General features: G+C 41.1%; 1 protein-coding gene across 5 annotated transcripts in view; it reads right to left on the bottom strand.

Annotated features, from left to right (window-relative positions):
* The window catches only part of sept9b (septin 9b), a 70,274-nt gene that overhangs the window by 2,706 nt on the left and 53,044 nt on the right, over positions 1 to 14,524 (bottom strand). For all 5 annotated transcript variants that reach the window (XM_046410730.1, XM_046410722.1, XM_046410713.1 and 2 more), the window contains 7 exons: positions 14,077 to 14,262; positions 10,058 to 10,186; positions 9,824 to 9,905; positions 9,271 to 9,408; positions 5,231 to 5,348; positions 2,424 to 2,519; positions 2,021 to 2,117 (listed from right to left, as the gene is read on the bottom strand). In XM_046410730.1, coding sequence (XP_046266686.1) covers positions 2,021 to 2,117; positions 2,424 to 2,519; positions 5,231 to 5,348; positions 9,271 to 9,408; positions 9,824 to 9,905; positions 10,058 to 10,186; positions 14,077 to 14,262 — 846 coding nt within the window. The remainder of the gene's footprint in view (positions 1 to 2,020; positions 2,118 to 2,423; positions 2,520 to 5,230; positions 5,349 to 9,270; positions 9,409 to 9,823; positions 9,906 to 10,057; positions 10,187 to 14,076; positions 14,263 to 14,524) is intronic.

Here is a 14,524-nt window from a genome sequence, read left to right as displayed (position 1 = left end):
TCTTCTATTGCAGCTCACCTGTCATACCTTAAATCACCACAGAGGGGCAGTGCTGCTCACAAGCCAACTGAAGGGCAATTTTCTTAAACCAAGATAACACACTGCTCCACTTCGAAGTAATCTAATACATCTCGGCTCTCCTCTATATTGGAGAACTTTAAGTGAGATGTTTTAACAAACCCAGTGACAAGCTGCTGGTGCCTCAAGTAGGGCTAACGTCTTTGAATTATAGATTATGTCAAGTGTGTAAATGAAAAAAAGGAGGGTGCTATTTATGTAAAGCTTTGAAATCCAGGGGCAGGAAATTAAATTCTCTTTGAAAGGAGGAGAGGGGAATAAGCGCTGATTAGTGGTGTCAAGGGGACACGCTACTAACTTGAAACAAGCTGAACTGCTGCTATCTCCACTCAAAGAGAAGTCCTTATATACACCGCAATATATACATTTAAATCCACGTGTCTGCTACTGTTTCTCCTCCCTCTGTCTCTAATTGTTCCCTCAACCACTGGAAATAAAGTTTCTTCTCCACTTGCGATATATGGAGACTTGACTGGCTTCTCCTCTGTGGCGTAAATTATGATGTTGGTGCCGACAAGTCCAGCAGCCCAGCAGCTTCCTCTCTGCTCCTTTTCCTTGTTGCACTTTCTTTCCCACTGCTTGACTTTACAAGAATTAAGCCATTGTTCTTTCAGCCAGACAAGATGGCGTTTGTCCCACAGTCCATGTACTTCACCTCCCTCACCCTGCCGTTCTGTGGAGTTCATTTCATAAAGCTTGTTGAGACTAGTAGTCACCTTTAAACTACGGTAAGACTTTCAACAGTACCTGAGAAATGTCATCTTTTTTAGAGAGTACAACGGCCTTGTTTTAGCTTGAACTAAATGTATCCATGAAGTTCATCTAGGAACAGTGTGAATCCTTCATAATAAGGATTCACACTTACAATAAAAACCTCTCGAATGTCACATTTATAGCGCAGCCAATAAACCAGAGCTCAGTATGCACTGCACAAGAGTGTGCTGAAGTGCATCCTGGGAAGGAGACAGTGTTTGTTTAACAGTGATAGTCCCTTGTCCAGACCTCCTTCAGTTGTCTTATTGTTGTCCTCCAATTATACTTTCACTCCTAGACAGACGTCCTCTCTCTCTCTCTCTCACATACACGCATGCACACACACACACACACACACACACATGGGTGAGGTGAGGACATTGACTTGCTGAGAACCTCCTTGGCAGTGTGAGCATGCAGCACAAGCCAACAAACGTTAACTGTATCAAAGTTACTGCAGGCTAGTATGTGTGTGTGTGTGTGTGTGTGTGTGTGTGTCTCTGTGTGTTTTATCTTCCTGCCTGTTATCCCAGTGGACTCAGAAAGTCCTTGTAAATCTCTTCCTCCTGTCTCATACATCTCCCTAGCTACAGACTCACAGAGACATATGTAAACAAAAGTCTGGTAGTCAAACAACAGACGGTTAACCAGCTGGCCAGATTTTTAGTTGTAGTTTGTGACTTTCCAAATCTTGAAAATACATCAAAAAGGAGAATCTGCCGTCTTCTTTGTGAAGCTGTTTAACCTTGTTGTTGTTGGTACATTGCATAAATGCCATGAATTGACCAGGTAGCGGTGCATGTGAGTGTATTATCTATGAAAGTGATTAGGTTAGATTGCTTGGGCTCTGTCAGTTGAACAGATGTGACCCAGGTGTGAATGATTTTACAGTTACCGGTTTTCATGTTTGGCCAATCTTGACTGTGTAGATTGTACCGTGCAGTCATAATATATTATTGAGTCAATCTGTAATATTACACTGTATATATTTACAATGAAAAAAAAAATAATTGGATTTTAGCTTTAACTGATGCTGGCTGCATGTGAACATGGCTGATCTGTGTTCAGACCATCAGGGAAAGTACATTACTCTTACTGGTTACTCATTATCTATTGTCTGTTTGGCAGGAGAAGTAACCAGCTGTTCAATTTTATGTGTGTGGATGCCTTATCGGGACTTGCGCATTACCCTCGATGGTGCCCCATTTTGTTTTCCGTCCCAGAATCCTCTTGCCGTTCACCTGGTACTCTTGGTCACTGCCCACAACAGCAAAAGGGATCATCTCCTGTTGAGTGCACACATGTAAACACACGCACAAATGCACAAAGTCACTGAAGTGTTATCAGTGATTTGCTTTCAGATCATGCTTTGGTTGTTTCTCTATGCTTGAACAAGATGCTGTAATTGACAATCATGGCTTTTTCCCAAATAAAAACCTAAAAGACTGGGAGACCAAAAAGAAGACATCTAATAAAGGCTTAATTTAAACCAGAAAAATACACTTTCGTGACTGTTTTATCAAGTGTTGAAACCACAGATGAATACCCTCTACTGTGGCTGTTGAAAACTGAACCTCACACTGTGAACTTACCCTGATTTTTTCATTGATCATCCTGTCCTCTGCATCCTCGTCAAACTCTTTCTGAGGGTAAACATCAATTCCGTTGGCTCGCAGCTCTTCTCTGATCTGCACAAAGCCAAGCACAATGACACACAGACACATTACATCAAACTGGCCAAGTACACATAGTGACAGTGTATAAAGTTAGCTTATGTAACTGATGAATTCAGTTCGGAAATAAATAAGTGACCACTCAAAATCAGTCTTTCAACAATATCCTGCGGGATAAATAAAGTTCTTATCTTTTCACGTCTTGGTGATCAAATTTCAGGGTGTTTTTTTTCTCACAATTGCTAAATTATAAACATCATTACACACAGTCACATGTTTCTTAACAAGAGCTGAAACAAATGCTGAAGAAAAGGGAAGACTGACTGGCAAGCAAAATCTGTCAAGCAGGCCCGGACTCTTCATCCATCATCTCACCATCCTGGCCTTGGCAACGCAGCCAACAGTGAAGCCAATCAGTCACCGTGACACACAAGCCCACTTAATGCTTGGACTGAATCCTGTTTACATACGGGTATTCAAGTTTAGCCCTGACACACGAGAGGACTTAAATAAACTCATGTTATACTGGCTGGTGCTGACACTAAATGGGTCCTAATATCCTCAACATGGAGGAGTTAACATGGAGGTTAACCGCTCTTAGGAAAACAAAATACATCCAGACAGAGGTAAGGCTTATAAAATGGCCACCTCTACTTTCTCTATGTCTTTATAATGACTGAAACTGGGACACAGATGCAGAAAAATAGACAGACAAGCTTCTGGGAGAAATGTCCTTTTAATGAATGACTTTTCACTCCGACAATTACTACTCTGACAATTTCCACTTGGTCCTTGATCAAACATTTCATTGTTTATCCTTGCAGGCTTTCTCGGGCTTACATTATAGGATGCATACCAAGCAAAATCCTACAAAAAAGCCACATCAACTGTTGGTTAGCAGAATACACACAGACATTCACAGCTGGACATGCCGAGGCCAAACATTTAATAGAAAATTCCCTCTTATTCTGTCTCCACGTCAAGTTGCTGCATGGAAAGTAGGGGAAAAAACATTTGGCATGAGATGCCTTTAGTCAATAATCATCAGGGTCATAGAGAGCATGTGCAGCCAACCAAAACAATCCAGCTACAAGCCCCACAGCTTCCATTCTGTACCAGGGACTGGTCCAATTCCTGCTTTGTTCTTATTGGACAGTGTCACAGGCATCAGGGGGAAAATGGTAGCCAAGACACCCAATGTGCCTCTCTAAAAGGGATAAAGCTGTTAAGTCTGTAGTCTTGGAAGGAGGGATGGAGAGATAAAGAAAATGATGGAGGACGGCAGGTGGCTGACTGCCTCAATTAGATTGAGAATAATCCAACAGAGACACACCGAGGAAGGGATGCATGGGATGGAATGACCATTTAAGACTCAAGCCAGGTGGAGCAAGGATCTGTTGTAGCAGGGAAAGTTGTGATAAGGAGGTGACATGCAGTGTAAGCCTGATGATTCTCATTCTGTGTTCGCTAGCTATGGATGTGACTGCTGAAACATGCCAAGCAAAAGCAAAGTAACAGCTCAGAGGAACAACTAAAGTGACTAAAGTGACTAAAAACTTGCCTTTTACATGAAAGCCTGCATATGTTCCTGATGTTTAGTGCGTGTACATTTGCTGACTTTGGCCAAATAGGTTTGTTTGAAGGTATTATGTCAAAACTTAACTACTGAAGCAAATATGAAAAACCAGGGAATCACCAAAATCACTAGGATTCATCTTATGGCCATTATAAATATTCAAACCAGATTTCATGGCAATGTATCTATTATCTGTCGAGAGATTTCACCAAAAACCAAAAATGCAAACCTCATGGTGGTGCAAGAGGAAAAGCCATGGGATCAGAAAAAAAAAAAAAAAAAAAAAAAATGACACAGAACATGAAGGTTTTTAGAAAATGTTGTGTTAATTAATAGCTATTGAGATATTTTAGTCTGCACCTTGAGAGGTGGACTGTCAGCAAATGAGCAGCATTTACAGATGAGAACACTGTAAAATGTACTTTAACTTTCACCATCAAAAACTAGGAAACCAACATGTATTATCTGTAGAAACTGACATATATTCATTGTTTCATAAAATGCTACTTTCTAGCTCTTTCAATTCTGGGCATCTTTGAGAGAGGTCATGTTTTTTTGGAAGCACCACACAGTGCAGACCTTGGCGTGAACTTGGCTGACTTGAATGATCACCCAGTAATTCACTGGTAATGAAGGTCCTGCCTGCTCAGCAGGCAACTGGGCAGAGGCTCCCCATGTAAAAAAGGGCCAGATTTCAGTTGTGGAACGCCGCTCAGCAGATACATGCTGCAAATAAATAGTTCTTAAATGTTTCCGTCTGGACTGAGCATGACTTTTCAAGTGTTACAGTTATGGAGATGGTACAGTATTTCCCAGCATGGGTACTACAGTACATGGGTTTGCCCACATGGCTTCTGTTTGTGGTGCCTGGGAGCTCTTCATATCTTACCGACCTGTGGTTGTGAATATACACATGCGTGTGTTTGTGGGGGAAGAGCTGCCAACTGTTTAACCTACTGATGTGCTCATCCATTTATTTTAAGCTTACTTCAAAGACCTGTTACGGGAGTGTGATTGAAGGAAATGTTATCTTTATATACTGAAGTGAAAACCGACTCACCCACAAGATATTTTCATGACATTTGTAAAATCACACCTGCCATCCAAACACTGACACACATTCACAAATAAACTAAAACACTCGTCTCACCGTCTGCTTGAAGGAGTCCCTCTCTTCCAGGGTGAGCGTGTCGGCCTTGGCGATGACAGGGACAATGTTGACCACTTTACTGAGGCGCCTCATGAACTCCACATCCAGAGGCCTCAGACTGGAGAAGGAAAGAGATAACATCTTACAAAAAATGCATGAAATTAACTGTATGTGCCTGTTGTTTGGATGCACTCCAAGTCTTAAGCTGCAGGTGGAGTCAACAAGTGACAAAGAATGGAAAACATTTCAACTCAAAGCATTACAATGCATCATGCAGGACGTAAACTTTATCCCATTGTATTTCTCAGTGGCTGAACTGTGAGATGCTAAAAGAAGTTCAGCTTGAGGTTGTTTTTTTTTTTTTTAAAGATCACAATATAGAAATCTGAACCAGGTAGCCTCGGTAATGGAACAGAGTAACCACAAGAGGGCAATAATGGTCTATTCCATTACATTCCGTTCATCTTGGATTCATGTTGATGTTCATGTTGGTTTCTTGTCCTGCCTGTTAATGTAGTCATTAACAATTTTTCTTTCCTGTACTCACTGAAATTGTTTCCCTGTTACTCTCTGATTTCAGTGAACTGTGGAGGAGCGTGCACATTCATTCTGAGAGTTAATGCATAAAACAGTCTGCTCGGTGCAGCTCCTAACGGTCCCCATCTGTCCTTAATATTCTGCTAACTCAAAGCAAATTTAGACAAAAGTATATTCTCAGCATTTTTGCATGATACCAGTTAGTTGTGAAGCACTGATTAGTGCTGTGTTTAAATCGCTTTACAATGCCGCATGCTGCTGTACTACTGCCTCATGTTTCTTATTTCTCTCGGCCCCTTATGGTTTTTTTTCTCTGTCTCAACATTTCCTCCAGTTTCTCCTCCAGGCAAAACCCCCCTCGTGCTGACTGCTCTGCCCTCCAATTAGCCCCAGCCTAGCCAAGTCAGCCTGGTTCAAAGACCCAGGGGCAACTGGAGAAGAGGCCTGTCTGGCTCTTCACAATGACTGACAAGCATGTCACCACGAACGCAAGATGAATCACAGCAGCATGTGTTACACAGAGAGATGAAGAGGCGTGGAGAAACACACACTGCACAAAGATAAAGACAGATGACACATTAAGTGTTGCAATTTTCATACTGAGGGGGCAACTGGCATGTGTCATATGCATGCAAGATCTCCGTTAATATTTATCAAATATAAATCATACATATGAGTACATAAACTGTCACTGTGTAGATGCAAGAACACACCAATGGGCATGTGAGCCACATCATATGCATGACCGGGCATACATGCACACCCGTGTACACATGTGCATAAACATATGCTGTATGGATAAATATGCATGTATGCACGCATGCACACAGGTCCATTTAAATGCCTGCTTGCATGCACACATTTGCCTGTATATCCTGGCCTGTAAATCAAGAATGATAAGTTCTATGGTGGATATAGAAAATGGAGGGATGGATGGAAGTTCTATGGTCAAATGAGTGGAGAAATCAACCAACCAGAGTGCAGACAGCTCTCCCTAACTTCCTTGTTTTTGTGCACAGATCAGAAACCAGTTCAGAGTTCATAAAAGTCAAAGTGCTGCCTTCTTTTTCTCACGAAGACATGCTAAATGAGGTAACAACAAGATTGTCCAGAGGGAAAGCAATGTGGCTGACTCTACCATTATCGGAAATGGCTGCTGATGCTGTTCTGGTTCTCTGAACACAGTTCATCTATCTGAAACCACAGAAGCAGCTTAAAAGCAAATCGCTGACATGTAAATTACATTAGAGCCTCAATAAATACAAACTGCTGCTTAAAACACTTCAGACAAAAAGTCTCTTGGAACAAAAAGCTCAACATATCTCCAATGACAGAGTTCTATGAAAGATAGCACAGAGCTTCTGTCATCATTTTCCTGTCTGTCATTGTTGGCAGAGGTATCCAAAAGGATTTTGGCACTGTGTCTGTGTAATTGGTAACAGGCCCTAATTTAAAACTTCAAGGGCATTACCGAGTGAAATGAAAAAAAAAAGAAAAAAGAAATAAAGAGAATAATAGGGAATGATTTTAGATTTGTTTTCCCCCCCATAAACCAGGCTAAAATCTGTGGGATGAAACTTGTCCAACTCAAACTAAAATGTTACTTACATTTATTTAAGCTTGAACCTTGACTGAAAAAATATGTACTGGATGTTGCATCCATATATAAGCATATGCACACGCACCTCTCTGTACCAGGCCACAGCAGCTGGCCCAACAGATTTGTTCTTTGTTCTCCTGCCTACAACTCCTTGTTGGCTCTAAGGAAGACACTATTTCCTGACAGACGTTTGCATTTCCACTTTCAAAATGAGTATTTTCATGTATTCATGAACATGTTTCAGTAAAGTGTCTTGGACGTTAATTAATGAATGTAGCCCAATTAGAGACAGCATTTGATGATACAGGAACAGACAAAGACACACGGATTCACACACAGATTCACAAAAGAGAAAGAGAGAGAGGAGAGAGGAGAGAGGACTGGCTGTTGCTGAAATGAGCAGCTGGAAGCAAGATGATACACGGACATGATCAGGGCATTCACATAAGTGTAGTTATACAAGTGCTAGCATGCCTACTGCCCATTTGAGTCCACTACGGCGCTTTACATGTGCAGGGAAATGCACAAACATCCATTCTCTAAAGCAGCAGCTGTGGCGACAAGAGCAGATGATGAGGGGGTCTGTCAAACAGCCGGACACACGGAAACACACATGTCATCCCCCCTGCTTGTGGAGAGAGTGTTTAAGTGGACAACTGTTGAGTTACTGGTGCGCAAAACTAAGAAGCAGCAGTGGATGGAGCCGTCATGGAGGTATGTGGTCAGATGGTTAGTGAATGAGTTGTGTGTTTACAGTTGGTGAGCATAGATGTTTTGTGTGCTTTTATTTGCATGTGCACAACACAAAATTACTATCAGGATTCTGGTGTGTTAAGCTGCATGTGTGTGCATGTGTGGCTGTACATCCTCATACACCCTCAGTGCACATGAGGACGCTCCACTCCTTGCTCGAGAAAAAGACTGCGATCAGCAACAAAACAGCAGGAGAAATGTGGTTTGTATTACACCATTTAAGCAGAGCAAAACAAAACCACCATCTACTTAATTAAAAAAACACATTTGACAAATCAAAAAAAAACAAACAAACAAACACTGTAAGCAGCGTGGGATCATGGGAGTTGTCCGTGCTATTGCAGATGGAAATCTATCTAACATGACAGAAGCATAACGCTTTCAAATTTTGTTCAAATTCAGTTGCGTTCACTGACGTCCTTCTTTGCCCTCGGATGCTCTCCTGAAGTTTTAGCAACAGGTGACGAAATGAAATGCATTACTTTGAATAAAACGATGGACTGGGACTAAACTTGGCTACAAATATTTGGGATAATGTAACACAACGTAACACAACTCATCAAAATACATAATGATTTAAGGCATAATAATGCAAAAATGCTACATATGTATTATTGCTTTAATAAATAATCTAATCCAGACCTCTGATGTTGCACTATTTCCCATGAAATTCAGCAGAAAAACATTTCCAGGAGTAGTGATAAACCCGTAAGGCTATAATCAGCATGCTCAGGTAAAAGGTTATCACATTTTAGAAATATTTGCATATTATTGCCCCAACCACTTTGTCTTACTCAAGATGAGGCACACTCTACATCCTAACAACTATTTCCCTGGCTCTTAACCTCCCTCAACTATGAGAACTGTAGAGTCCAATTTCTTAGTGAAATCTGACACTTCAAGTGATACTTCAGAGTCCCAGAAGAGACAATGAGTTCCACATGTGGTCAGAGAGAGAGAGAGAGAGAGGAAAAAGACAAGTGAGAGAGGGATGTGCTTAAAGAGCTGTGGACAGACAGTGGGTCAAGGGGAGATTCCCAGAAGGCCTGATTCATCTCGACAGCTGTGTGAGAAACTGGTGGAATGAGGAACAAAAAGTGGGACACGTATTATCACAATAGTGTGCGGATAATACTGCATGTCATCTTACCAGTGGCCTGTGGGAGGTATGAAGTATATGCAGCAGTGCACCCTGGAGTCTGGGATCCTCTTCTTCCTGTTGATGTTGATTTCCTCCTGCAGGTAGGCTTCATACTGGTCATTGATGAACTTCATAATGGGCTGCCAGCTGAGAGAGGAAACAGATCAGGATTGTGAGGAATGTGAGTTGCCAACTCTGCCAAACCAGCATTTTGTTATTATATACAATAATTATATATAATATTCAAGTCTGAGACACTTTATTTCTTAATTTACTTATTAAATTATTTACTAATTCATTCTTTCTGCTTAATCACAATCATGTTACTGTCACAAAATCAGAGAAATTGATCACATTTTCTTAAAGAGCTGCCAAGTGTAAAATTAAACTTGAAGCCTCACAGAAAAACACAGGTCATTTTACCTTCATACAACTACCGAAAATAAAAACTGCAACGTTATTTTGAACCGACCTTTGGTTTTAATAAGCAAGCCAGAGTAAATAAGTAACCACACAAATGCAATGATGGAAATCACCTTCAGACAAAGCAACCTGTACTCACCAGTTCTCATTGTTGATCTGATCCCCAAATCCTGGAGTGTCAATTACTGTCAGTTTCATCCTCACTCCTTTCTCCTCAATATCTAGACAAAGAAATGCTTTAAAATTAGTACTCATTTTAGACACACACACACACACTGTGCATGTCACATGATAGAGCAGCAGGAAACATATGGTAATGATAATACTGATGATTAATTCAGCTGCAGGCTACTAAACACGAACATTGACCAACCGTGACTGATGGACTTGATCTCGATGGTCTTGGGGATCCTCTCCTCCGGGTTGGGCTGCACTGACTTCCGGCTCACCTTGGATTTGAACAGGGTGTTCACCAGAGTGGACTTTCCCAGGCCGCTTTGCCCTGATCAGAAAAATCACAGACACAGTTAGACAAACTGGAACACGCTCACTCGTGGTTTAGACGAGTTACAAGGGTAAACTCACTGAAAACAAAAGGCTCATTCAACTGAATCACAAAAATCTCTTTAAGACATTTTTTCCCCTCTAAAATCTGAAGAAGACTGAATATGTCCATGACATCAGTGCTAATGTAAAGGTTGTACAGTAAGTGTGTGTATACATTCATATGTGTGTGAGACACTTGCAGGGTCAGACGGGCAAGCTGCAGAGGCCAAGAGGAAAGATGCGTAGACCACACACAAACACACACACCCTCATTTACAATCATGAGCCAACATTCGAAAGTCATTTTTAACCACTCTTTCACCACACGTCCACACTATGTTCATCACTACTCTCAAAGCACCATGGGATGAATTCCCTTGAGTTCATCAGTTGAGTTCAACAGAATATTTGTACCGTCATTTTGACGTATTGTAAAATAAACATGAATTCAATACGATATTGAGACACCTCAGGAGTATCCGTTAAATCCATTGTTTTCCTTTTGTTCCCAGCGAAGCAGACAGTTAAAAAGAACCAACTTAACTGTTGTTAACTGCTGTAACATGATATTTGCATTTTTTTCCTTATTGCAAATACAATGACGTACGTACAAGAGTAATTACAATATATTATGAAAACTGGATCTATGTTTTCATTCAGCCACAAACATATTTTAACATTTAACAATAATGCAATTGTTCCTTATATAATATATAGTTACCATAATGGTCGTCATTGTACTTAGTGGCATTTAGTAGATAATACAAGAATCAGGCCAATTATGCAAGAGTGTATTAGTACCTCCATTAAAAAAATGTGCTTGTTCAAAATGTATTTAAAATTTTGCACACAGATCAAGCCAACAAGACAAGTCTGCAGTGTGACTATGAAATAACCGGAAAAATGTAACTTTAAACATTCACGTCTGTTATTTACCTTGGTAACACATACTGAAATTTTAAAAAACTTTCAAAAATGTTTGTGACTGAATAATTCTTGTATAAAAGGGATACACACGTGTGTATATGCTGACACACACACCCTATTTTTCTTTCTCAATCTGTTCACAGCCCCTGTGGGCACCCACTGTGGCGTGTGGAGCGTTGCCAAGCTGCCAGGCCCTCTGTGACACCCAGAGCGGCCTTTTCCACCTCTCTCTCTCAGTCTCTTACAAACACACACATGCTCTTTCACTCGCACCACTTTCAGTCTGTTAAGTCGCCTGCATTCACCCACACAATCACACACACACACACACACACACACACACACATACTGAGACAGTCTTGCTGCCCTCTCTGAGTGGTGGAAATCAAAAGGTCAGGGTCTAGCTGAGGGCAGAGATTAGGCAAATGCATCTCACAGAGGAGACCACAGTGGACAGGGCCAAGACCACAGCTGCTCTGACCTTTCACGTCTCCACTAACCATACAAGTGACATTTCTTACTTTTATCCTGTGAGCTATCCTATCTGAGCAACTAAGAGTTTCACAAAGTTCAGGTAAAGAAGGCAGCAACAAACCTCGAGCGGAAAAAACAGGTAGCACACTGCACGAATGCATCATTAGCACCTCTACCCAGTGTGTGTGTGTGTGTGTGTGTGAAGAGTGACAAAGGTGAATCAGACATCTAGGTATTGAGACATGTTTTTTCTCAGAATTTCATTCTCCAAGTACAGAAGGCACGTCCTTGCTGGTGAGAAATAGGAGAAATAGGACTCATTACCTAGATGAACTTGACACCTCATAGAGTACCTGTGGTACGTTATATCAAAGCTCCCTCTAGCAATCAAGAATATATTCACACAAGTTAAAACTTGTCATTGTTTTTGTCTCTTGTAGGCTTTTGCTGTATGTTACATCAGTGTGCATAGAGCAACAGTATTATTTACAGCACAAGTGTGCGATCATCTCAAGACACAAGTTTTATTCGTCCTCGAGGCGTCGGAGCACTACAAGTTGATACATGTCAGCAGTATAGAAAAGTGTGAAGTTAGAAGGTGGTGTTTTACTGAGGTGTTGTTTATTTCTACAAATAAACTGGGTCACACTGAAATGCTCTCAGTCAAACTCTGCCTCAAGCTTTCAGTTCACTCCCTGTTGTGTATAAATCATCAGGCCTCAGAACAGCATCAGTCCATATGCAGCAAATCTATGTTTGTCATTCTGTGGTACGTCTCCCTGGAGTTGTGCCGACATGTCTCCTGGCTGTGTGCACAAAACACTGCTCAGCACAGCCCGAAATCAGTCTGACTGCACTCTACAACTACCACCATGCCAACACGAATCAAATATAAACAGCAACAGTAAAAAATACAGTTGGGAAGTAGCTCAGGCTTTTCAACATATTCTTAGCACACTTTTTCGTCATACACTTTGACATCCCTCTCTCTGGTAGATATGGGGCTGCATGCATGTATGGATGCAGGTGCACTGAAGGATTAACTGTGCACGTGCATGTAAGTGTACTCAGCCTTGACGGTGGGACCAAACCGGTGGTGTGTGGCTGCTCTCTAAGGAAGTGTGAGCTGCATGTTGTTTGAACTAATTACCATCATTATGCCACTTTGTTAGCCTGACAGCCTCCTTTCATCCACTCAAGTGTGTGTTTGTTACATCGTGGGCACACAAAGAAAGAACTTGTCGAGAAAGGCACCATGCTGGCTGACTCTTAACAGGACAACTGCAGTAGAACCACAAATACAAATACAAACAGTAGAGATGCTGTATTTCTTTGCTTTTTCTGACTGCATCAAAGGTGATGACAAATGCAATAGTATTTTCCAGGTCAGAGAATCTGCAAATCCCCTTTTTCTGTGACAATGAGAATAAATGTACACTCAGTTTGCATTTTATTGCTACTAATCTTGGCTTGAGGCTTACTGTAGCTTTGGTGAAGAGAATGCAACTTGCTGAGCTTTGTTCTGCATTTTCCGAAATTGAAAATGGTTACCATCTGATCTTTTTTTTTTTTTTTTTTTTTTGCTAAATTGAGTCAAGACACTGAGTCAAGAACTGTTGCATACATTTGGAAGCAATTATAGCCTCAGCTCCTCTCAGATACATGTGTGTCAGTTTAGATTTCAGCAGTTTTATCCACATCTAATATGAAGGCATAATCAAGCTCAGTGTCAAGCTCAAGGTCAGGATGGCTGGGAACAGCTAAGCTAACCTTCACATCGTACATACCTAGACCAACCTTTTCTCACTAAAAAATATCTTTTTACATGCAATTATTCAGCACTGGCAGCTGTTTTCAACCTTTTTCCAGAGTCATTCTTGCCCCACAATGCCTTCTCATGACAACTAAAGTATGATTACTTGTGGTTAAGTTTAGACCTGTAAAACCACATGGTTAAAGCAAGGGGAAGATGGTTGTTATGGTTAAAGATCCCCTCCAGACATGTTTTAAGATGTATATAAAACACAGTGCTTGGACTAATAATGTGCTTCTGATATGGTTCTTCCACAAAAAGGCTATGATCTTGTTTAAATCCTTGCCCCTAAAAAAAAAAAAAAAAAAAAAAAACCCTATCTATTGTTAGTGCTTCACTTCATGTTTCAGCAACACTTGTGTAACTTGAACACTGGACCAAGATTGGCTTCCAAACTCTAAATCATGTCCACCTCTTTAAAATCAGATTTTCAGTGACGAGGGAGAAACTTTCCACCTCAGCAGCTGAATGTGAAAACAGCCTTCTAGTGCCAAACCTGCACATACATCACCCAGCACAATGGAACTTGGAGCAAAAAACATATTTTTGAGTGCAGGGGGACTTGTGCCTCCGTGTTGGCATCCATGTTGCATATGAACGTAATTTGTGGGAGACGTCTATATCAGACTCACCCACAACCATAATGTTGAGCTCGAAGCCCTGCTTCATGGCCTTCCTCCTCATCTGCTCCAAGATGGCATCAATTCCCACGTAGCTGAAGTCGCTATTGTGGGACTTCTCCCCTTTCCCTTGTGGGGTGGGTTGCTGGGGCTTGGCGGACTCAGACATGTTGCTGTGGCTCAGATTGACCTCTGACCCTGAGGAACCCAAATGAAAGAGAAAGGACAAAGAAATAACAGTAATTAATTTATGTCTTAGATCACGATGTTATGATTTGAAGTTTTGTGCAGTTCAATGTACAAAGTGTACAAACTGCTAACAAAAATGTAGGCAGAGAATTAAAAAAGCAACTGCATCATTCATGAAGCAAATGCAAGAGAAATCATATTAACTGCAGATTGCAGTTGAGTTCAGTTTGAAGACCTTAAAAGATACTGATATGAGCAATTCACTTCCTGT

Source organism: Scatophagus argus, chromosome 2 (assembly GCF_020382885.2).
Source record: "Scatophagus argus isolate fScaArg1 chromosome 2, fScaArg1.pri, whole genome shotgun sequence".
NCBI classification, from domain to species: Eukaryota; Metazoa; Chordata; class Actinopteri; family Scatophagidae; genus Scatophagus; species Scatophagus argus.
The sequence above is the reverse complement of the archived record's forward strand: the minus strand, read 5'-3'. Positions and strand labels throughout refer to the sequence as shown.